Genomic DNA, 25578 nt, shown 5'->3' with positions numbered 1-25578 from the left:
TCTCTCAGATGTACAGTAGAATTTTCCAGAGCCTGCATGATGTGTATTGTCATGACAGACTGAATGCAGAAGCAGGTATAAGAACCTAGCTATCCTCTCTCAATCTAAACATTAAAGAGATCTGCAGAAATATGAAACAATCTCACTGTTGGCATATATTTTTATGGGAAAATATGGGAAAACACACAATATTTTTCATAAAGATACAAGTTATGCTAACACATGAGAGGTTAATTATTATTTTTAAATACAAAGATAAGTATTTTAAAATTGTCTTCATTTTAATTTTGAGTATGGTAGATGTAGACAGAACTTATAAATACAAAAGTTCATGGAAGACTTCAATAATTTTTCAGAGAGAAAAGAGATTCCTGAGCCCAAAGGGTCTGAGAACTGGTGCCCTGCAATGCCTGCTGGGTAGCTGAGGTCCTCTGGCTCTCCTTGAACACCTCACTCAGGGATGGGGAGCTACCACCTTGCGGGGCAGCTCTGGTTGCTGCATATCTAGAGAAACATGGGGTGGCTGAGGGTGGTGATGATGGAGGGGACTGGGCGTGTGCTGGGAGGAGGGCAGCACTCAGGAGGAAAGCACAGAGTCTGGGTATAAGCGGATCCTCGAAGCACAAAGTGACAGCTGAGAAGCCCCAGGCCCCTGGCCTGGGTCTCCGTCACCAGCACACTCACCCGCAGAAAGGAGGGAAATCCCTGGCCGTAGTATCCAACGGCAAAGTAGTCTGGCTTGGGCCTGAGGATTTTCATGATGTTTTCATAGAATTTTGCTTGCTGGATCTGGAGGGAGAAAACTCAGAGCTTATAACAACATAGATGTGTATCGAGGGCACATTCCACTCAGAGAGGCCACACTTGAGACATGATCATTATACCATGATGCCCAGTGCACATGTTTGCGTATCCGTGGCTATGTCTATCATCATCACAGCAGTAGCTGTGTTTGCCCTATACCAGGTTCCATGTTGATCCCTCCACCTGTACTAGCTCACTTACTTGCATCATCCTCGTAACAAGTATCATATCTCTGTTTTGCGGAGAAAGAAATGGTGTCTCATAGTGTAACTAGTAAGTATGGAGCTGAATCCAGCCAGCAGTCCAGAGCCCCCATCGCCACACTGCTCCCTCCTCCATGCACACGAGGCATGTGTTTATGAGAGATAAATGTGCGTGGACACAAGCCTGTGCAGCACAAGCCTCAGAGCATGGATGTGCATGTACATCAGCAGGTGCATGAATCTGTACTGTGCATGCATGTTTGCACGCACACAAGTGTACCATGTGTGTTCATGTGTGCATACATGTGCGCACGCGCACACGCGTGCCACGTGTGCACACATGTGTTGTGTGCGCACGCAAACATACATGTACCATGTGTGCGTGCATACATGCGCACCACGTGTGTGCATGTGCACATGTATTGCACGTGTGGGCACGCATGTGTGCCACGTGTGCACGTGTGCGCGCCATGTGTGTATATGTGTACTCTGTGTGCATACATGTGTGCCATGTGAGTACGTGTGCACCGTGTGCGTGCTGTGCATACATGTGTGCACGTGTGTGCTATGTGCGTGCGTGTTGTGCATACATGTGTATAGGATATGTGTGTGTACCTGTGTATACAAACGTGTATGGGATGTATGTGTGCGCGTGTGTGTGCATGAGTGTGCACTCTGTGTGCGTGTGTGTGTGAGCAAGCACATGAATGCACATGTTTAGAAGGCGTGTGTGTCTCCATGTCTGCAAACATCTATGTGGATGTATGTGTGGGGTAGATATCAGTGTCTCTTGGTGTGACTACATGTGTGTGTTTGCATCATATCTTACACACAGTACAAACAGCTAAGAGCTCAGTTGTTTTTAACAAGAACATGGTTCTCAATACCCATTCCCCTCCCCGCCCAAGAAGCAATAAACCACCTCTCCACATTCTGACTCTCATTTTAGAGTTTCCTGGACACAGCTGGACTGGCCTGTCAAAATAGGCTAAGGTGGGTGCCGGGGCCTGGCTCTGAGGTGACCAGGAAATAGGTGGGAGGTGTACAAGTGGTAGGAGCAGCCAAAATGTTCTGCGCTTTCCCTGCAGAGGCCACCTCCTCTCCAAGCCCTGGCATCTGCAGCCTGAGCAGGCTAGGCTGGCTTCCCCCACTTTCCACTTACCCCCACCAAATCACCAGCACCGAGGAGCTAATGGGGAATGGCCAGATGGGGAGCATTTTAATGTGATTTATCTGTTAATCAGAAAGCACAAATTTGTGCTTTTATTTAATTGGCTTAGTGATTTGTGGGGATGTTACTGCAAATGTAGCACAGTGTTTATTGGGTATGCAACAGCGTTCTTACCACTCCATCCGGGAAACTGTTGCTGATGAGTTTTCCCAGAATACCTCCCTCTGGAAATACTCCCAACTGGAAGGAAGGCTTTCAGCAGCCTTCCTCAGCTCAGGCCCTACTTCCAGTCCTTTTCTGCTGTCTTGACCCCACCTGGCCTACCACTTCCTCTCCCCAGCCTCTCTGGGGAGCCCGAGGCCCTGGGCACCCAGACTTACCAGGTTCTGGCTCAGGAGCTCATAATCGAAGATCTCCATCTCGTACTGTTCCGCCAGTTCCTTGCACAGACTGATAGCCTCTTCCCACATCTATAGGAAGGTCATGGACACAAAGGTTAGGAGACACCTCCAGGCTTGTAGAACCCTTGCTGAGGAAGGGACTTGAGGCAGCTTGCCTCCTGGGACTGCACTGCAAGCCTCATTCAGACCCAGGCCCGGCCCCACGCACAGGGAGCCAGGTACTTCCCAGAGAGCATGACCCTTCCTCTGCCCCTCATTCTGGTTTTGTGACAAATAATGGAGCAGCCAGAGATGAAGCTAAATGCTTTATTTGCATGCCCTCTGTGTCTTCACAACCGCTCTGGGAGGTGACTGGTAACATTCGAGTTTCCCAGGTGAGAAATGGAAGTTCAGACAGCAGAAACACTGTCCCAGGTCACATGCCCAACCAAAAGCTGGGCTAGAATGCACACCTGGGTGTGACCTGAGGATTGTCAACTATAGATCTAATGTTGTACAGCGGGTCTCTAGAACTTATTCATCTTGTATAACTGAAATTTTATACCTGTCTCTTCTTAATGGGGTTATTTGGAGTGTATGAGTGGGGAGGAGGCTGCAGAGAGGTGGAGATGGAGCTGGTACTAGAGTATAAAAAGAGTGATTAGAACTTTTTGTAAGGGGCACCTGGATGCTCCATTGGTTAAGCGTCTGACTATTGATTTCAGCTCAGGTCATGATCTCAGGGTCGTGAGATTGAGACCCATGTTGAGTTCCACACTGGGCATGAAGCCTGGTTAAAATTCTCTTTCTTCCTCTCCATCTGCCCCCCACTCCCTCTCTTAAAAAAAAGAACTTTTTGGGGTGCCTGGGTGGCTCAGTCCATTAAGTGGCTGCCTTTAGCTCAGGTCATGATCCCAGGGTCCTGGGATCGAGCCCCACATTGGGCTCCTTGCTGAGCGGGGAGCCTGCTTCTCCCCTGCCTATCATTCCTCCTGCTTGTGCTTGCTCTCTCTCTGTTAAATAAATAAATAAAATCTATTTTTTAAAAAAAGAACTTTTTGTAACTAGGTCTTTTCCATTTGAAAAAAAAATTTCTGAAAAAACAAACCCTGGATATAGGGGATTTTCCTTTTCCTCTGCTCTGTCTTAGGCTGAATCCAATAGATCATCCTTCCATCTTAGACTGAAGGGGGTCGGGAGCCTCTGCAGAGAGGCGGAGGAGATGCAGAGTGGGCTGGAGATCTGGCAGTCTCAAGGGACACCCATCACATTTCATATTCAGTTTAAAATGGAAAATGCATCTAAATGGAGAAGCTAGGGGCGGTGGGAAGGAGAGAGGGGAGGTTGCCAAAATATAGTGTGTGCTTTGTAGCAAAAATGCTCTCTCTGCATCCAAGCATAAAAATAAATAAAAGCAAGTGCCGAGTGGAGGAGCCATGGCTGTAAACCCGTGGACAACTTAGTGAGCAGCATAAAAATGCTTTATGTGCCAGGAGGAACCAAGTCCACAGGCCAGACTGGGCTGGGGCTTTTCTTCTCTTCAGCCTGACAAGAAGATGGTGGTAAAGTCCCTGGGCTGGGTCAGGGGACTGTTTGGCTCACGTGTAGGTATTTGCCAACTTCCCACCATAATATGACAGAAATGCTCTCCCCATGTGTTAAGAGACCACTAAGGGGCGGCGGGGGGCGGGGGGCGGTGGATGGGAGTCAGATACCTTAGGATTTCCTCCTGAGTTTGCCCATACTGTCACTGGGACTTCTGAATCTCATACATTAACTTTGGTGCCCCTGTTGGTTTCTAGGCATGATATGGTATACAGTGATGGAATAGACATAAGTATGGACAAGACAGTCTCTTCTTCCATGAAACATTAGTGGGTAAAGCATACACATAAATAGATGTGAGAGTTGGGTTTTAAGGGATGTAGAGGTGTCCACCAAGTATTGACAGGTTGACTTACGGAGTAGAAAGCCACTGTGTGGGTCTGGAGCAATAAATCTCCATGAGGGGAGGTATGGGGAAAGGAAGGGAAAGGGATGCTAAAGAGTTTGGGCTTCATTCTGGAAGCTTCCACAGCAGTGGCTATCAGAGTGAGCTGTACCCATCTGTTCTCTCCTCTCTGCTCCCAAAGTACCTTGGCACTACCTTTCCCTCCCTCATCTTCCATTATTGTACAACATCAAAGGGTAATATGCAAAAAAAGATCATGATTGGCACGTCTGTTTTGCCAACTAGATGATAAGCAGCTAGAGATGAGGGATGATGTCTTTTTCCTCTCTGCTCAGCACAGGGTGAGTTGAACTGGATACTTTGCAGAGGACAAAGCTCAGCATGTCCTTTTGGGGCCTTCACACTGTGATGGACCGAATCAGCTATACACAAATAGTGAGCTCTGACTTGATTTGAGTAGGGCAGGAGGTTCCAGCAATGGCAGACTCTCTGCCCTCAAGAGGCTTATAATTGTAAATTATAAAAACAGCGTTCTCTAACTGCTCAGATCCTGGGAATTTATAAGCCCTTCCACAGACATTACCTCATTTTGTCTTTCCAGGGAAGGTGGGGAGATCAGGCTAAGACAGATACAATGAACTGCAGTGACAGAACAGACCAAAATTAAGTCCATTAAATTATGTCCTGATAAGCTGTAAGAGACCTTGTAATTCAGAGGAAAGCCAGGGCTGTAGGTAAGCTGGAGGACTCAAGAAAGGTTTCATGGAGGAAGTGGCTCATTCACTGGGGACTTGAAGGCAGAGGAGGGGAAGGATGAGAGCTAAAATTTAAGAAGATAGGACTATGTACCAGGTCCTATGCTAGGTGTTCCACATGCACTCTCTCACCTAGTTTTCACAACATCACTAGGAAGTACGTACTATTAGTATCACTATCTTGGGTGGGAATTGGAGTCCCTAAGAGGTCAAGAGAACTGTAGGTAGTAGAGGAGCAAGGTTTGAAACCAGGCTGGCTCCAGAGCCAGAGCAGTTAGGCCACATGCCACATCTCTTACAGGATGATGGTTGCATTTGGGTTGGTGCTTCTTGAAGCTCTGCTGCAGACTGGGAGATGGGTAGCAGTTGTTCTGACTAATCTCCTGACCAAACACAACCAGATATTTTATCCTTGCTGTTATTCAGTTGCACAACTGATTTACTTACTCAACATGTATTTATTTGGCCCTGCATGTCAGGCTCTGTGCTAGCCACTGAGCATTCAGCAGCGGACAAGACAAGTCTCTGTGTACATGGCATTCTAAAATGCTGTTTTGTCTAGGTTGGTCAGGGAAGGTGTCCTTGAGGACATGATGTCTGAGCAAAGCTCCGAGCTGTGAGAAGGAGCCTGGCATGGAAAGCTATGGAGGAAAAATGTTCTAAGGTGGGAAAAGCAAGTGCAAAGACCCTGATGTGAAAAGGAGCTTGGCATATAACATGTGAGAGCTGGCAGGGATGAAATGAGAGAAGCAGTCAGAGAACAGCTCGGGTGGGCCCTCACAGGTCAGGAGCAGGATTGTGTAATCATTCTAGTGGAATGGGGAAGCTATGGAGATGATCGTAAGCAAGAGAATGGTGAGATCCAATGTATTTTTTGTGATCCCCATTTCCTGTATGAAGGAAGATCTGTTGGAGTCAATAGAGAAAGCAGGCAGATTGCTTTGAACCCACTAATTCAAGTGAACAATGACGAGGCCTTGAATCGAGGTGGTGAGAAGGTGGAGCCAAGTGATCAGACTTAGAATTGGGAGGGAGAGTTGCCCAGACCTGTAGATGGATGGGGTACAGAGTATAGGAAGGAACCACCCTTCCCCATTGCTAAGGTCCCCACAGCGTGAGGAAGGACAGGGACAAATTACCTTTCCTTTGTCAAAGTAGCCTATGATGATCTCATAGAGCGTCTCCTTCAGCTGTCGGTGAGTCTGGGGGTGCTGCTGGCCTGTCTGCATGACCTGCGAGGCGCACTGCTCATCTGACCACTGAGGAGAGAAGACACATGGAGTCACCAGGGCTGAGAGGCAGCCAAAGGCAGATGAATCCTCACTAAGGAGAAGCAGGAGGAAGCCCTGCCAATACCCCTGCCAGCTTGCCCACCACCCCGGCTGTGAGTGGGCAGTCAGAGAGATGCTGGGCTGCAGTATCCATTTGGGAAGTGCCTCCTGATTTTTGACAAATGGTGCTTATTTGACTCTCTCTTGGCTCATGTGTATGGTTTGTAGGGATTTTCTCTGAACCCCTATAAGACGGTCCCAGCTGTTCCAAAAGCCAAAGGAAATCCTTTAGATGCTGTCCAGTTACAATACTGTTTTCAAGAGAAGGAAAACAGCTCACTGGGCATGCTAATGATTTATAGTTGACGTTTAGATGTTATATAAAACTGTGAAACATATCTCAGGGGGTTATTGTTGTTGCTAAATGTGAAAGTCAATTGAAACCTTACGTGACCAGGCAAAGAAGTGCAGAAAAGTTACTGGCCAGGTCAAGAGTTTGGGGACATAGCAAAACAAAATTTATTGGATAATTCTTTTTCCTTCCCTTCCCTTCCCTTCCCTTCCCTTCCCTTCCCTTCCCTTCCCTTCCCTTCCCTTCCCTTCCCTTCCCTTCCCTTCCCTTCCCTTCCCTTCCCTTCCCTTCCCTTCCCTTCCCTTCCCTTCCCTTCCCTTCCCTTCCCTTCCCTTCCCTTCCCTTCCCTTCCCTTCCCTTCCCTTCCCTTCCCTTCCCTTCCCTTCCCTTCCCTTCCCTTCCCTTCCCTTCCCTTCCCTTCCCTTCCCTTCCCTTCCCTTCCCTTCCCTTCCCTTCCCTTCCCTTCCCTTCCCTTCCCTTCCCTTTCATCTCTTCCCTTCCATTCTGTTTTTCGCTTTCTCCCTCACTTTCTACCTCTCTTTCTTTCTTAACTCTTTAATTTGCTGTGAGGGCCACATGGAGATCCTAGCACAGATCACTTTCACTGGAAAGGCAGTACCTTGAGAAGCCAGGTGTGGAGAAGGAGTGTGTAGGCCGCCTCTGTGTAATTGTCACAGTCCAAGTGAAGATCACGGAGTTTGTACAGGTACCTATGCAGGGAAATATGCTAGGTTATCAGGTTCAGTAATAAGGAGGCAGGAGGTAGGGCCAGGTGGGACTCAGACAGAACAACTTGGCACCTCTTAGGATCACAAAGGAGTCCTCCATCTCCGATAATCAGCTCCCCCTACATGGGTGATGACAGCAGCCCTTAGAGTTGGTGGGATACTTCATGTGTGACAGGTACCATGCCAAGTATTTCGAAAGCCTTAGATCATTTAATCCTCATGGCAACCCTGGGAGATGGGTTTGTTGAGAATTCCCACTTCCAGATGAGAAAACTATGGCTAGAGAAGTTAAGTACCATCCCAGCCAGTGTGCAACTTGATACTGAAGGGCCTGGCCAGTGCAATATGACAAGTAAGGAAAATTAAGGAAGAGGAAATGAATAAATCACAGAAGTCTTGGGCTAATAACTGGAAGATCTGGAACATGATCCAGGCTCATTGTCTCCAGAGCCTGTGCTCTGAACACTGTACCATTCCAGGAGAATGAACAAGCAATAGCACTATAAAGGATAGTTCTTACCCTGTCTTCAGTGTTCTCTTGGTATAAAAGAAGTGTATTTTCTGGTAAGAAAAGGAAGTGGATCAGGGCCTCAAGATTGGATATTCATGTAGAGACCTTGAGCTGTCAGTAGGGAGAATATACTATTCAACCATAACCACATTCCCTCCTTCTCTCCCTTTGCAATGTGAGGTTCCAGTACTGAACCCTGGGATGACTCTACATTGTAAAGATACAGTTGTGATCTATGTTGTGAAGGAGAGGTCTGTGGTACTATGAGAACAGGATTCATCCAGGTGGGGAGAGGAGGGACTTCTAGAAAATTTCCATTGCATGGCAGTTAGGCTAGGACCTAAAAGTAAGGGGAAGAATGAGGGATGAGCACCCCGGGTAGAAAGATTTGCTCATTCATTCATCCAACAAATGGGTACTTTATATGTTATATTCATCCTCCCAATCATCCTTTTATAGATAAGAAAACAGATTTATGTTAAAGTAGACAGAGCAAGAAATAGGTAGAACTGGGTTTCAACATCAGCAATTTCTGCCTCTATAGTCATGGCCAGTCCATTCTTGTCCCTCACCTTTCTTCTCATCAATCAGAGTTATCAGTGAAATTACATGTGGTTTGCATGCAGGGAGTGTTGAGCATGTGTTCTACCTTTAGAGGTTTCTATAGGTTTCTTTAGAGGTTTTGTATGTATATAGCTGACCCCTACCTTATATCCTCCTGCCCATCCTTGGTCCCTTAAATCCCTAGATAGCTGGGTCCAAAAACCTTTAAGAGAGCAGCCAGAGGGACAGATTTCCTGCAACTTTCAGCTCCCTGATCAATCAAGGCACCCTCTCCTCTCCTTTGCCAACTCAAGGATTTGGTGATCAACTAAAGAGCCCAAAGGAAAACACCCTGATGGACCTGACCAGGGATTCAAACTCAACAGCTACACAGGCCAGATGGGCAGCTTGAGTGAGGTAGGCACAGTGAAGTTCAGTGGGGAATGGAGACAATGTCATGACCAGAGTACTCCAGTTTGTCAGGACAGGAGGAGGGCTCAGTGTTGCCACACCTTCTGAGTTTTTTAGAGGAGGGATATTTTTATTTTTATGTAAAATCTCTAGATTTTAAAATTTTGGCAACCAATTTAAAAATGTTTTTAAATACTATGCCTGCCAAACAGAACAGGTTTCCAGACTATATCCTGTTACATTGTTTGGTTTAGGCAAATGCGGTTTTCCTAGATTACAACAGAACTCAAATCTCCAGAGCTTATGGAGATCTGGGGCTCACCATCTGTGTTTCTAAAATGGGAAGGAGAGAAAAGAGGTTGGAGAGATGGATCCATGTGCTAGACACTTTACCTATAGCATCTCATTTAATCCTAAAAACAGAAGGTAGAATGGAAACATTCTATAAGGGGAAACCTCAGCCCAGAGAGACTGAGTGATCTTATCCAGGGTCACCGAGAAGACAAGGTGAAGACCCCAGGCCCTTTGGACTCCAAAGCTTTACACTACTATAATAAGTCCTGTCTAGCGATGTTATAAATACTATCTAAGCTTAGGACAGCCTATGGAATTATCTTTGATCCAAATGATAGTTCCTATTCCTGGAATAATGCTAAACTAAGTACCTAAAAATATCTGCAATAATAGCAGAGTAGGTTCAGACTTGGAGTCTCTGGCCTTTGACAGAATGGGTCAAAAGACTTGAAAATGTTTGTTAACCTTCTGGTCAATTTCTCTTTGTGGACTCTTGTCTCAGGAGGATATGCACAAGATATATCTTGGACACATAAGACATACATCCAAGAATTTTGTCGTTGTGCTATTTATGATAGAAAAAAGTTGGAAACAACCTAAATGTTCAACAATATAGGATTGGCTATATAAATTACAGTATATTCTGGAAAGAGAATTTTATAGTTTCATTAAAAATTATGTTGAAATTCATCTGTTGACATGGAATTCTTGTCAAGCAAAGAATAAATTATGAGCAATATGATCTCATTTTTGTAAAAAATATGCAGGCATAGAATTCTATCTATATATAAATATAAAAGGGTCTGAGAATATGTATGGATTATGGGAGTTTATGTCATTTCTTTTGTTTTTGTCTATATTTTATGAGTTTTTTTGTTGCTGTTGTTTTGGTAATAAGTATGCATTATTTTTGTAATGAGTAAAAATAACAGTAAAAAAACTTTGGGGAAAAAAATATGAGATTCCGAGAAAAATTGGCAAGGGAGTTTTTTGCTCCAGGCTAATGTCCTCCAAACCCCCGCCTTCAAGATATATTCAAATAAATGTCTTTTAAATGCCTACAAGGAAGCAGGTATCATGCATCTTGGTATTTTTTTCTCTTTGAAATTGGGCTGGCCAATGGGTTAACTACAGCCTTCATAAACCCTGGACTTGGGCCTCATGTGCCCGCCTTCAACAAATGTAGATGCAATTCACCAGCTGTCCACAAGGTGGGTTAAGGAAAGTGTGGTCTGTGGACACAGCAAAACAGTATGGCGGGCCACAGAAGTCCAAGTAGTTTGGGGGGCTGCTTATAGGAAAATGAAAGGAATTGAATCTGGAAAGATTGATAGTAATCGGAACACAGAGGGACCTAGTGTTAAGAAGATAAGTTTAAATTTTATCCTGAAGGCAGTGGGGAGCCATCAATGGATACAGAGCAGGAGAATGACACAGCAGGTCTGGGTTTTAGAAAATAAAAATCTTACCTTATGTACATCTCTTCCCGATTGTTATCTTTGTAGAAATTCTAGGTAGTGGAGGAAAAACAGTGATGAGTGTTTTTCTTTGCAGAGCAGCAGGGGTAGAGGGTATAGTGAAGGAGATGTGAGGAAGACTGCTGTTTACTATCTGGGGACCCTGAGATGGGAGCACAAAATTTATTTTCCTGAATGCATCAAACACCCTTCTTAAGAGATTCTGCCTTGAAAGTCACTTCCCTGATCCTTAGACTGTAAAGGGACAGAGGGGGTACCTCAACCATCATATACTAGGGGTGAAGTTGAGCTATTTGCTGCACTGAGAGGGGCTGTCAAGATTGAGGCAGTCTACTTTGCCAGAGTCTACAACAAAAGGCAGCCCAGCTTGATGTTGACAAGCTCAGACCTAGTACTCAGACGGAGCTGGTTGGACTCAGGGTAATAGCAGTAATCAGAGTAATAGGAATAGTAATAGATCCCAAGGAGAATAATGGATCATAACCCCTGTTGGTACAGCAGTATGAGGAGTTATGATGAGACTCCACAGGCAAAAACACTTAAACTTGGCAATACCTAGGAAGCCTGACTCAAGCTCAGGGGTCATTTATACTAGTAGTGGTCCTGGGCTCCACCACCAGAGATCCTAATCTCATGCATTTGTAAATGAGTCCTTACAAATTCCAAGCCACGAGGTCATGGTCTGACCCATGAGCCATACATTGAGAAGACCCTGGCTTAACCCAATGTACCCACGTGCACCAGAGGCTCAGAGAGGGCGAGGTGATGTGTCCCAGGGTACACAGTTAGTGGGTGGCAAAGCCACCTGAGACCTCAGCCCCCCTGACACCCTCTCCCTGTCCTCCTTCTTGATGCCATGTTTATGCCACACCAAAAGCTAGCAGGGTCTAATTGCTTGTGGATCTGCCTGTCCCAAACTCTCTCCCTGGTCAGAGTCTGACTGTTGAAGGTCATTTTCTTCAACTAACTTCTGTCTCTCCATAGAGAGAAATTGCTAAACTCCTGGAAAACCCCTCTTCTTGCTCTTTATGTAAATTGGACCTAGTGGAGTTATTAGCAGTGAATTCCTTTCTGCTGTAATCAGGATTTTTAAACTCACCTTAGCATTTCAGAAAATCAATGGCAATATCTAGGCTGTTAAAAAGGGAGTCCACTTAGGGTAAACAGAGGCCACACAAAGGAACTATAGGACAGGACTTATATTGCTGGAGCATTGAGCATGGCAGGGGGCATTGATATGATGGATAGACCACATGGTCTTTTGGCCAACGTCATTCATTTAAACCGCTTTAGGGTGGGCTGATGTGATGGTGTGAAATGCTGGGGCTGCTATTACCTGTCTCATGACCGTATGGCAGGACATATGAAGGGAGACTTTTCAGGAGTTGGCCCTTGGCAGGTCATATGGTATAGGGGTTAAGAGCCTGCACTTGAGATTAGCTGCTCTGATTAGCCTGGCCCATACTAACTTGTTGTAAATTCTGGTTATTAGATTACTCCATTCCGTAAGAGAAGGAAACTAATATGTAGTAAGCATTTAACCATGCCCCTGGACTGCATAACCTAAGAAATAGGTACTATTATTTTTTCTATAGAACAGATAAGCCAACTAAACCTTCAGAAAACTTCCTCGACTTGTCTATTCTATTAATTAGAACCCAGGAGCTATGTAACTCCAAAGCTCCTACTCTTAACCACTCTCTAGTGCCACTTTCTTTCCATATAATGTGTTAAGTACTAAAGAAAACACTCATTTCCATTTCATCAATGAGGAAACTGAGCATGGAACAGTGAAGTTATTGGCCTCAAGTCACAGAGCTAAGCTAGCAGGTGGCAGAGTAGGGATTTGATCCCACTTTTGTCTGGTTTGTGAAGCCGTTAGCACTACTTCCCTATCAAAAGCATAGTGAAACCCCAAACCAGGCCTGCCCCCAGGACTCTGGTCTGATGGGACCTTGGGGCAAGGTGGCCAACCCCACATACCAGCAGATTCACGGTGCAGCTCATGCGGTTGTCTTTGCTCTCGTCCGTCATCACACCCCGGTAATCGAGCAGCTTCTCCAGGAGGCCTTTCACCAGGTTCACAAAGTTTTCCACCGACTTGAAAATAGTCGGGTGCTCTGCAGCACACTCCATCAGGCTGTGGGCAGAGATGGGAGGGCAGTGAGCTCATGGCCAGTGTGTTGGTGGGGGAGGGGAGCAGATAAACCAGTGAATCCAAGCTCCTCTGGTTCATGTGTTGGCTCATTTTGTTCATTTATTCAATCACGTATTCATTTATATACTTATTTGTCCATACAGTTTAACAAGTATTTAATTTTTTCGTCCACCATCAGAATGGGAAAAAAAAAAATGTCCAGTGTGGGCAATGGTGTGGAGAAATGGTCACTTGTACACACCCACATTGGAAGTAAATCAGTACAACCTTTTGAGTAGCAATTTTCACAATATCTATCAAAATTGTAAATGTGCATACCCTCCGACGAAGGTACTCCGATGAAGTACCATTCTACTTCAGGGAATCTATTCGACAGAAATATTCCCAGAAGCATGCAAAGATTTATAATAGTTACAAATTGTGTCTACAGTGAAATAGTTGAAACCATCTTAAATGTCCATCAATCGGCAAACGGTTAATAAATTAAAGTATATTCACAAAATGTAGTTCTATGAAGACATTAAAAAGTATGAGACCTCAATATGCTGAAAAAGCTCTATAAAATATACAGATCAGTGAGAAAAGTAAGTCTCAGAACAATTTATTTTTTATTTAACCAACTGACATAGAACCTACCATGTCCCAGGCATTATTCCAAATGTCTCACAAATGGTAACTCATTTAATCTCCCATCATTGTCTTATAAGATGGGATGCTTGCAGATGGGGAAACTAAGACACAGTGAGGCCAACTAACTTGCCCAAAGTCACACAGTTGTTAAATATCAGCATTCTGGCTCTAGCGTTTGTGAGTAGAGGTGCATGTCTGCATCATGTATCTCTGTGTGCTTATAAATGTGCCAAATATGGTCAGGAAGGATAAACACCAAACTCTTAATGGTAGTTGCTTCCGGCAAGGGGTCTAGGTTGGAGAATAGAGAAGGAAGTATTCATTTTTAAAATTTAAATGTGCATATGTTATTTGAAAAATTTACATTTGTTGTAATATTAGTATTCTAAATTTAAAAAATAAAAAATAAAAAATGTGGCATTCCTTAAGCATCTATTGGTTGTTAGGCCCTATGATAGGCATTGTGTGGGGTGGGGATGGGGAGAAAGATAAAATAAGAAATATAAAAAAATCATGTCTACTTTCAGGAGGCCCACAGGCTAGGCAAGGGGAGACAGATGGATTAAAATTTTGATTAATGACTACTTCATATTAATCACTTATTCTGCACCAGACACTGTACTAATCACTTTTTTCTTTTTTTTTCTAATCACTTTTTTCTTAAGAAATCATCATGATAAGTCTGACTGGTAAAAATTATTCCCCTCATTTTATAGATGAAGGAATCAAGGCTCAGAGAGGTTAAATGACCTTCCCAAATCACTCTGGTGGTAAGAGGTGACCTTGGGAATCAAGCCAAATACTTCCCTATTTTCCCACAGAGAAACACTGTGGCATGTTCTCAGGCATCTTGAGTAGACAAGCATTACCCAGGCTACTATTTGTTTCTGGCTACTTTCCCCATGGCGGCTTAGGTCCCAAGAGCTCCTAGGAGGGAAAGGTGAGAAAGGCAAGGACTTTGGAGGGTCATTTCCTCCCAGAAGCCAAACCAGGCTGCAAGGAGGCGACATCTCCAACTGTGGCTGTGATCAGACAAATCCATCTTCTCCGTGGGAGAAGCACCTGTTCCCTGGCTCTCAATGAGATATGCAAATTGCCCTGTGATTTACGCCTGTCTGGCTCAGTCACAGCTGTGCCTGACTCCTTCTGGGACGGTCACTTCCAGCCCTGTTTCCCAAGCTAATGACAATGTGACAAAGCTTTGTCCAGTGTTTGGAGTGTGATTCCTCACAGCCTCCCAGGCAGCTCAGACCCAGAAGGTATCTCATGGCCTGAGTGCAGCCAGACTAGTGGTTCTCAGTCCCAGCTACATGTCAGAATCAGCAGGGGAGCATTTTATAAAGCTCAATGCCCACCCTAAAATCAATGACTTTGTATCTCTGGGAGTGGGAGCCAGGTAGCAGTATTTTATTTTTAAAGTTCCCTAGGTGATTCCAATATGCAGCCAACATTAAGAACAACTCGTTTAGTCCAGGGCTTTGCAAAGTTCGATGTGCATGGGAATAATGTGGGGATTAACAGATTCTGTTAATAGATTCTGGTTTAGTAGATCTGGGCTAGGGCCTGAGATTCTGCATTTCTAAAAAGCTCCTGGATGATGCTAGTGCCATTGGTCCTTTGTGAAGCATGGGTTCAGAACACAGTCTTGGCTTTCTTAGTTTCACTATTCTTTAGGCACAGGGTAAGAAAGCTGCTCATATGGTCTAGGATTGGTGAGATGGATTGGCAGATTGTTTAGAAATCACCCAGCTGTTCACCATCCACCATCCATCCATCCACTCAACAGATATTATTCTAGGAACTAGGGATTCAGAAATCATTAAGACACTGACTTCTAGGAAATCACAGTGTAGCAGGGGAAGCAGATACAGAAATAAAAACTAACCATAGTATATAATACTACCATTTATTGAGTACTTCCTGTGTTCCAGATGCTGTGCAAACCCATTTTATTGGTTATCTTGTTTAATACTTACAAAATTTCCTTGAGTTGGGCATTATTAACATCATCAATTTATAGAGGAGGCATGAGGCCCACGGGTCCTGGCAAGGTCACCCAGCTGTTCCTCTCCTTTGAATCCACAATAGAGGACAAGTACAATGAAAAGGGATCCTGGGAATCTCCAGGTGATGCAGATAATTCCTCACTCAATGCAAGGAGAGGTGGCAGAGCCCTTGCCAGCCACTCCAGGTCTAAGCTCCTGCCTTGAGGTGCCTGGAGGGAACTCACATGGCCTTGAAATTGATTTGCATTCAGTGTGGGAGGCCTTCAGAGGGAGGAGCCCAGGCCCACTCTGTCAGTGCTGATGGAACTGGGTTTTCACTCATTCCTTTAAAAATGATGTATGCAGCACTACATATGACAGGTCCTCTTTCAGGTACTGAATTGGCTTGGGTGGGATCTTGGCCCTAGAACACATTCTCTGCCCCCTTCAGCTTTCCAGCTCCCTAGCCACTTCTAGAAAAATTCTCAGGCAGACGGCATACAGCAGGATAGCATGTCTAATTACTCCATTCAATGTGGGACCTTCACATTAAGACAGTTATGGACAAACGGGAGTGGGCTCTGAGGACAGTTCTGAGGGTAAGGAGGAGTGGGATGTTCTGTAAGGTTGTATAGCTTGTGTACTGCACAAGAGCCCACAAAGGCTGAAATTCAGCCCCACTCCATGCCCTAAGCCTTGTGCCTTAATGCAGGGCTATAGCTGCCCCAGGAAGGGAAGCCCTGCTCTATTCACAGAGGCACCATCATATTCCTAAGCCGTGTACCCACAGGACTATGTTTGCCCAGAGCAGGTCCTACATACCAGTGGAAGCCCTGAATGAAGGGCTGAGTAGATGGGCTGGAGGAACTGAGGATGACTAGCCTGGAGGAGATATGCCAGGTAGGTTCATGGTTTCAAATAACCACATCAGTATCTACCTGGAGAATAATAATAATAATAGCTAATATTTCCAGAGTAATTACTAGTTATCAGAAATTGTGCTAAGTACTTTACATGACTTCTCTTGCATAATCTCAATGAAAACTCTAAGAGCTGGATAGTATTTTTATCCCCAATTTGCAGATAAGGAAACTTGAGGCTCAGAAAGTTCAAAGGAAGAAGCAAGGACCTGGCCCCTGGACATTCTAATGGGACCTTGACTCCTCTGGTTGGGTTTGATTAGTTTTGTAGAAATCATTCACACCTCTCTCTCAGGAGCAAAAATAATGAGCTACTTTTGATTTCCTCAACCTCTAAGGATTCCTTTTATAAATAATCACTCAGGAAGGATTTGAAAATCCTTGTTGATCATCTGAAGACTGCCACAGAGCCCCATCCGCTTATAAAAATGGAAATTGCCAGCACTGTAAATGGTTTCACTTATGGTCAATATTTAGATTTTCCTTTTTAGAACTTTAAAATAAACATTGACTCAGGCAAAATGTCACTTTTTACCCTGGACAGTCAGTCTTGATACCCACCCGAGGGGCAGACAGTGGGTTTCTCCTTCCGGCTGAGCTACCTTTGCAATCCATGTGTTTAGTGAGGGTTGTGCACAGTGACAGAAGGGGGACAGGGCCCACTGGGATGGTACTGCTGGGAATCTGCTCTGCCCACGGAGCAGGGCAGGGAGGGTCACTGTGAGGGTTAGAGCAAGGCCTTTAGTCTTGCTTTTGTTATTAAAGTTGAAATATTCAAAAAGGATTAGGAAAAGAATCCAAAATCAGAGTTATATCAGAGAATCATACAAATCAGAGAATATACAACTAGGAAGAAATGAGCCACAGTCCTAAACCTTGGATGAAGTCCTTCTGGGGGAAAGGGGACAACCGACATGGAGACAGAAACTGGGAGTCAGGTGTCTGAGCAAAGTATATTTACTAGGCTTTTACCTGCTGTGTGCCAGATACTTTATAGTTATTCATTCTTTAAAATAACCACAGGCTTATTCTTCCCATTTTATAGATGGAGATACTGAGGCTAAAGATGTGATTGGCCCAGAGTTAGAGAGATGCTAGGTGGTGGGATCAGGGTTAAAACCCAATGTCTTTCTCCAAATATATAAAATTGGTCAATATGCACATGAAAAAAATGCTCATCATTAGCCATCAAGGAAACGCAAATCAAAATGACAATATCACTTTCACAGCCACTAGGATGGCTCTAATTAGTAAGAGAGATATTAACAAGTGTTGGGTCGAATATGGAAAAACTGGAACTCTCATACACGGCTGGTAGGAATGTGAGTGGTCCAGTACTTTGGAAAACAGTCTCATGGTTCCTCAAAAGGCCAAACAGAGTTACCAAATGACCCAGCAATTCCACTCCTAGGCTTATACCCAAGAGAACTGTAAGCATATGTCCACACAAAAGCTTACACACAAATGTTCATAGCATCACCATTCTTAATAGTGAAAAAGTAGAAACAGCCGAAATGTCCATTAATAGGTAAGTGAATAAACAAAATGGGGTGTCTAAACAGTGAAATATCAGTCAGCCACAAAAATGAATTAAGTGCTGACACCTGCTACAACATGGATGACCCTTGGAAATACGCACCAAGGACCATATATTGATTCCATTTATATGAAATGTGCAGAATAGACAAATCCACAGGGACAGAAAGTAGGGGGGATGATGGCTAAAGGACATGGGGTTTCTTTTGGGAGGGAACAAAACTGTTCTACAACTGATTGTGGTTATGATTGTATAGCTCTCAAATACATTAAAAGCCATTGAATTGTACACGTTTAGTGGGCTGTATAGTGTATTAATTATATCTTAATAAGATGTTAAAACAAATCAGTGTCCTGATTCCCAGTTCAGTGCTGACCACTGTGCACTGCCTCACTCAGGTTCGGGTCCCAGCTTGTCCACCCAACTAGCTTGTTCTAGTTTCCTCAGACAAGACCCTCCCATGAGCCTCAGGGGCCAGCTCTGTGACCCGGGGACCAGAGAGTAAATGCAGCTAAATGAGGCAGTGTGCAGAGAGCATTTGGCATGGCATCCATGTGCTTCATGCGCTCCCTATATGTTGGTCATGATCAACATCTGTCTAAGATTAAAAGAGAAAAAAGGAAAAACTAGCAAGAATTATTCCACAGCAAAGAGGTAACAAAAGTGAACATTTTGGTGGATTGTTTTCCCCTTCCTAACACAGCAAAGTTTCTTTTTATCTGTCCCATTCCATCAATATCAAAGAAACAGCCACTCTAGGGAGAGATATTTGAGGTTTCTTTTAAAAGTGAAGTTTCTCCAATACCAGGAGCCACCAGATGGATCTCTAGGGGGAGGAGAGAGCCTCTGAAGGCCCTGGAGTTCTGAGCCCTCCAGCCTCCAGCCCACCCCCCGGCTCCTCCCGCGCATGGGGCGCTGAACTTACATCGACTCCAGCAGCTGCATGTATTGCTCATCTCCTCGGCCCCCTTCCACCTCATGGTCCAGTTTGAGGATGATTTCATTTTCAAACTGAAGAAATACGACATGGAAATCAATAATAACAATGTTAGGAGGCTGAATGTTGAAATTAGTCAATTTGTTATTTTAACCAAAGCTTTAGGGAGCGCCTATCATTTCTCAGGGTCAGTGCCAGGAACGGGGAGTGCACACAGAACAGGATGTTATGCTTGCCTTTGGGGAGTTCCGCAGAGCACGGGGAAGAAAAGTAGATGGTAAGCACTGGAGAGAGAAGGAAGGAGGGAGTGGGAAGGGCGAGTGAAGGGGAAAGGGCATTTCGAGCAGAGGGCACAGCATGTGCAAAGACATGGAGGTATGTGACAGAGCCCTGCATCTTCAGGGAATGGCACGGTGTCATGGACAGCTATCATTTCTGCCGGGCTGGCATACCTTTCTCCATACTTTGGTGATCACACTGGTCCTGGTCTCAGTTTCCGGGATGCAGGTGAGCTGACCAGGCCTTCCTAGCTCCAGGTACGGGCACGTGACCCAGGCCTAGCTCTTAATCAGTATCTTTCATCATCTAGACACTAAGATTAATAAAGGCTCAGGAACTCTTAGCAAGTCTGTCTGCTCCACATGAAGACGGAAGGCTGTAAGCCTGAGGCTGCTGGAGATGACCACAATGAAAGACCGTGCCTAGGAACACCAATACGGAGAAAAGCGGAAAGGGGGAGATGGAGAAAAGCTGAGCCCCTGAGCTCATCCATACTTGAAGCTGTCATATTTGTATGAGCTGATGCCTCAGGGAGTAAGGACTGGGGACAACTGTAATGGTCAGAGATCAGACTAGGTAAGTGACTTGAAAGTGAGCACATACCCACAGTCCCACCAAATCTTGTTACAGTGAAGACGGAGAGTTTTCTATCTCCCTACTTTCACCATCAAGAAGCATCTTACCCACTTCAGTTCATGGTTTTTTCAATATTATAAAGGGCCATACTGGGTCCCTTTTCATGGCTGTAATGTAAAAACGGTTTGTACTGTTTTAATAACATGCCCTGATGAGTCCATCCACATCATGCAGTGCACTTCTCAATTTTACCATTAAATAAGAAACTGGCATCTGGAGAAAGGAAGGAGGCCCTTGGCAAAGGTCACCAAGGTCAAGGCAGTCTTTGGGTGGGTACCGCTGGCTCCTCACCCAACCTCTCTACCCTCAGTCCTTAAAATATCTCCACGAGGTCTGGAGGTCATATTTACAGATGATCACTTTTTTTTTTTTTTTTAAGAGAGAGAGAGAGAGAGAGCATACACAAGCAGGGGGGAGGGGCAGAGGGAGAGGGAGAGAAAGAATCTCAAGCAGCCTCCACACCCAGCATGGAGCCTGATGTGGGGCTTGATCTCATGACCCTGAGACCATGACTGAGCAGAAATTAAGAGTTGGATGCTTAACCGACGGAGCCACCCAGGTGCCCCAAGGAGGATCACTGTTAAATGTGAAAGTGCATGAAGAGCAGATAGCCCTGGACTGGCTCTACTTCAGTAAGTGTCAGGTATTAATACTCATGAGGAAGGAGAGGCTCAGGGAATTTAAGTGGCTTGTCTAAAGTCTCAGATGAATGACAAAGACCTTTTGGCAGGCTCTTTTCAGTGCACAAAGGATCAAGCCCAGTCTAGTTGGTTGGAGTCTTCAGGTGATTGAAGGCAGGGGCTGGAGTCACTCTTCCCTCAGCTCACATCTGTCGTGCCATCGTTCCCTCACTTTTGGGTGCTCAGGGCCGAAGGAAAGGACCAGAAGCTGACACAGCACAAATGAGAAAATTTTCTGTGAGTTTCTACATTTGGGGAAGATTTATGGAAGGAGATACATAAAACCTGGAAGATGGATAGGATTGTGATAAATATGAAAAGGAAGGGAATTCTAGGCAGGAGGCATGCCTAATAGTGAGCAAAGGGTGGAGGTAGGAATGCAGAGAAAAATGAGGAAAGCTGTTCAGCAGGAGCAGAGTTCAAGAAAGAGAGAAAGGAAAAAAATTAGAATGAAGACCTAGATGGGGGCCAATATGACAAGGGTCTGGGCTGCCAGTCTGCACTTGAATCATGGACCTTATATGATGCATTGTACTAAGCATTTTGTAGGCATAATATCATCCAGAGTCAAGGGTTGGTGCTATGTTGATTAGAGATGTCTACTAAGCAAGCCTAGGACAGGAAGAATACAGCTGAAGGACTACAAGCATGGGCTCTGATGTTAGACTGTCTGGAAGTCTAGATGTGTCTGCTTCATTCCCTCCACCATCTTGGGAAAGCTAGTAGGTCTTTCTAATCCTGTTTCAGAGTTTATATTAGGGGTCAGCAAACATTTTCTGTAAAGGGCCAGATTGCAAATTTTAGGCTTTGCAGGTTGGATAGTCTTTGTCACAACTACTCAGCTCTGCTGCTGTAACACAAAAGCAACCATAGGTAATACATAGACAGATCAGCATGGCTGTATTCCAATAAAACTTTATTTACAAAAACAGGTAGCAGGACAGATTTGGCTTATCAATAATAGTAGTACCTACTGCATGGGGGTAGTTAGGAGGGCTGGAGGAGATTTCATACATAAAGCACCAGGGGAAAGCATAAACTCACATATGCATTGGGTTTACTCATCTGTTTATGATTACTGCTAATGTTATTGCTATTACTGCTGAATGTTACTGGAAAGCAGCTCTGGGGGAGAAAAAACAGCATTTTTTCTTGTCTAAGTTGTTCAATGGTAAATGTTGGCATGATTCCTCCTCATGTGATGAACTTGCCTTTAGAGCAGAGAAGTGCATGGGATAAATAAGCACTTGTCATAGGGTCACAAAAGAGCCTGCAGGGAAGGAAATTACAGGGTGCCAGGGCTTGTGCAGAGCTGGATGATGCCATACCATGCCTGAGCCCTCCAGGGCAGGTCGGAGAGTGAGGGTTCAGTCAGGCACACCCCAGAGCAGACTATGGCCGGTTTTGCTCCCCAGCAGGGACTGTGCTCTGGAGTGGCTATGAGCACAGCTTTTGGCATCCAAGAGACTTAGTTTGAGTCTTGCTTTGACTTTTTTCCCTACTATGTGACCTTGGGCAAGTTAATAAGCTTTCTGGGGCTCAATTTTCTCATCTATTACATGGAGATTTAAAACAGCACCTACTTAGAGTGGTGCTGGGAGGAGTTAATGGGAAAACACGTAAAAGGCTTAGCATGGCGCTTGGCACATAGTAAGTGCTCAGTAATTGTTAGCAATTATCATCATGACATTGTTGACATTGTCATTGTCAATAGCATCATAATCTCACTTAGTCTTTACAATAGCCAAGGGGGATGGTTATCATCATTCCTATTTTATAAAGAAGGAAACTGAGGGAAAGTGGAACCTTTGTCTTGGGTTTCAAAGGATGGATAGACTTGACCAGAGTAGGCCCAAGGGCCCAGCATTTGCTCCCAAACATACACTATGCTGTGCCACTGTGCAGAGCTTCTGGCTTCTCCAAATCAATTCCATTTTCATCCACAGCTACACAACTGCATCACATTGTTGACTCCTCCCCCATCCCTGCAAGGTGGGTATTCCTTAAGGAGCAGCTGCAGGCTACTTTCACAGTAGTCAATGCTACAGAGGCCCAATACAGTAGTCAATGCTACAGAGGCCCAATACACATCTTAAAAAGCCCTAGTCAGAGAAAAGGAAATGAACTCTAGGAGCCCAGCCCTCCTGGGTGGGCCTCCCTCTTCTAGCACAATGACTCATGGAGGCCTCACTTTTGCATCATGCCTTCCCTGCATTGCTTCTGCTGCCTCTCCTGACTGCTTGAGAACATCTTGGCTATTTTCATTATTTGTGTGCCTAGAATCCTGCAGGAGTGTGAAATTTAGGAAACAAGAGCTCTTCTTCAAAGGTATGGTGTTAACTTTGACTTTGTATGGGAGGGGCAGAGATAGTGTGAAATGCCAGGTTGGCAGAGAGATAGAAGGGATGGAACTGGCCTCAGTAAGTCAGACTGTGGCCTCCTTTGTTAATGAAATGCTGGTTTTCTGGGGGTGGATGGAAGCAGACTTGGGGCAGGGTTGGGGAAGAGCTGGAGACAATAATGTCATGTAAGAAGGGAGTCAGGGCAGCTTCCTAATTTTCTTGGAGTTGTCTTGTCCCTGCCTGCTCCAGATCATCCCCTGTAGAGCTCTGGTTTGGGAACCTATAATGGTATTATGATATTCATTTGACAGATAAAGAAACTGGGGCTGAAAGAGGTTAAATAACTTACCCAAATTTATCCAGCCCATAAGCAGCAAACCTATCTGACTCTAAAATACAATGTCCACAATACAGTAGGTGTCCAGTATATATTTACTGAATCGATTGCTCTTTTCCACATTATGTTCTAAGCCATTTGAATCACCACCTTACTCCATGCCAAGACTCAGTTTCAGTGGGATCTGCTAAACTGATATTTCTGTCCATTAATTCATTCACCAAGCAATTACTGACCTTGTGCTATGTTCTAGCTGCTGCTCTAGGTGCTGCTATCAAATCCTATTACCTCTTCCATCTCTGAGAGAGGGATTTCCTCTGGAACCTCCTGCCTGCTACAGCTCAGACCCTCAGGCTGATTGTTCCACAGTCCCGTTCTACGATCTATATCATAGGTAACCACTCTTCTCAGTCTCTGTGCCCCAGGACTCCCACTCCTTCCCACCAACTTCACCTAGAAACCCAAAACCCCTCCCTCTACAAAGAATTGGCCTGGAAGACAGCTGGTCTACCCAGCCTCTGTGGATTACTCAAGCAAAGGTCAGCTACACTCATTACTCTACATTATGAAAATATTCACTGGAATACTCCTCCCTGTGCCAAGGCTTTTCCTCTGAAATGTGGTAGGATGCAGGTTTAAATGCCTCCATTCATCCTGAGAACACTGATGTGGTTCCCACCACATTTATGACAGGCACTTGATAGGAGCTAGGAGTTCAGGAATGAGAGATTGGCTTCAGCCCTAAAAGAACTCATGGTCTTGCGACAAAGACAGATATATGAGGAGATCGTCATGCAATGTGGGACAAGTGATATGCCTGAGCCCCATGCAGGCAGGACAAGATGCATTTCACTCTGACCAGGTACAGTCATACCAGGTGCCACATACAAATGTGGCAACCCAAGGCTCCTTTTGCCGAAACTGCCCTGTCCATAGCCCCACCAAGGGAATTATGGAGTGTACCAGGGATGGGACACCCAGTCTGAGGGATAGGACAGAAACCCCTGAGATGGTCTTGGGTGAAGTGCTGTACTCATGAGGGATAAAAGTTATCAGTCAAATGCATCAGCTGTCTTATTTGGGCTAGAGGAGAAGGCAGGGAAATCTGGCAATGGGGTTGCAAAAGAAACTCAGAGCAGAAAGAGAGATTGCCCCAGAGCCCTCTTTTCCCCACCCCCACCCCCTCTTAAGTCCATCAGTGTCTAACCCCTTCCTGTCCTAGTTGCAGCCCTTGCACATCCTGCTTGAGCAAATCTGTCTTTTGCATCCATATGAACCACTGCCTCAGGAAGCACAAAGGGCTGTCTCAAAACGTGAGGCCTCAGCTGAAGTAGAATCTCTGAGTAGGCTAAGTAGAATCTCTTCAGGTGAAGAAATCAAAGGAAGAGCCTGAGCAAAGGCAGGCCAGCAAGAGAAACACAAGATGTTGGCTACCAGGCCAGGGGGCACGGTGTGAACTGGGAGCAAGGGTCCTGCTAACTTTTACTCTTGGTTCTGCTATTTCCTTTAAGAAACTCAATTTTTGGAAAGGTAAGGCTGTCATCTTACAGGCACCTGGTTCTTAGCTGATAATTTTGGCATCATTCCCTAATGCTAGTTTGCAAGAAATGCCTCCTGGATTTCAGACCCCGTTCCAGGGTTCACTCTGGATTTGGCCATCAGGGCTGCTTGGGGTTCATGAGGGATTGGCTTCCTCCTTTCCTGGGGACACCTTCCAGGGCTGCTTACTTTGAACCAAGGAGACATGCCTGGATCTGCTCATTCCATAGCTGAGCTCCCACCAAGCACAACAGCTGGTTTTTTCATGGAAAGCTGCCCCATTAGTCAGCCTGATTGTCCTGTCTCTTTTGATAAGGGAAAAATTAGGAGAAGCAATTGGGGAACATTATTACAAGGAACATAGCTTGGAGCGAGGAGTCCAAGGATGACCCCCATTCATGGAAAACAGGTGGGTAGATGTCATGGGGATGCCACAATAAGGAAATCCTTTAGGACACACACACACAAAAAAAATCATAGGCAAGCCTCTGAAGGCTACTAAACACATGAGGACACTAACACAACTGTCAGATCATAATCCAGAAATGAAGGGCTTGCTTGTTTTTTAAATATGGCATACTATCAGGTACTTGGAGTGTTTCCTTTGCACACCTGCTCCCAGGACATCTCCTGAGCCAGCTGGTGCATACACCTCTGGAGGGAATGCTGACCTGAGCGTAAGTGTGATGCCCTTCATCTCACATTGTGTGCCCTCTACATGTTCCCAAGCTTCACACACTTCACTT

General features: G+C 45.0%; 1 protein-coding gene across 2 annotated transcripts in view; it reads right to left on the bottom strand.

Moving 5' to 3' along the window:
- The window catches only part of DOCK2 (dedicator of cytokinesis 2), a 404152-nt gene that overhangs the window by 28377 nt on the left and 350197 nt on the right, over window positions 1–25578 (bottom strand). The window contains exons 34-40 of one of the 2 annotated variants that reach the window (XM_036079461.2): window positions 19008–19093; window positions 12836–12992; window positions 10844–10884; window positions 7507–7597; window positions 6404–6523; window positions 2559–2648; window positions 685–789 (exon numbers count right to left, since the gene is read on the bottom strand). In XM_036079461.2, coding sequence (XP_035935354.1) covers window positions 685–789; window positions 2559–2648; window positions 6404–6523; window positions 7507–7597; window positions 10844–10884; window positions 12836–12992; window positions 19008–19093 — 690 coding nt within the window. Of the gene's footprint in view, window positions 1–684; window positions 790–2558; window positions 2649–6403; window positions 6524–7506; window positions 7598–10843; window positions 10885–12835; window positions 12993–19007; window positions 19094–20654; window positions 20823–25578 lie in introns of those variants that run through there. The other variant, XR_013445613.1, reaches the window with a different exon arrangement.

Source organism: Halichoerus grypus, chromosome 2 (genome assembly GCF_964656455.1).
Source record: "Halichoerus grypus chromosome 2, mHalGry1.hap1.1, whole genome shotgun sequence".
In the NCBI taxonomy this organism is placed as follows: Eukaryota; Metazoa; Chordata; class Mammalia; order Carnivora; family Phocidae; genus Halichoerus; species Halichoerus grypus.
This window is presented reverse-complemented; position numbering and strand designations above follow the sequence as displayed.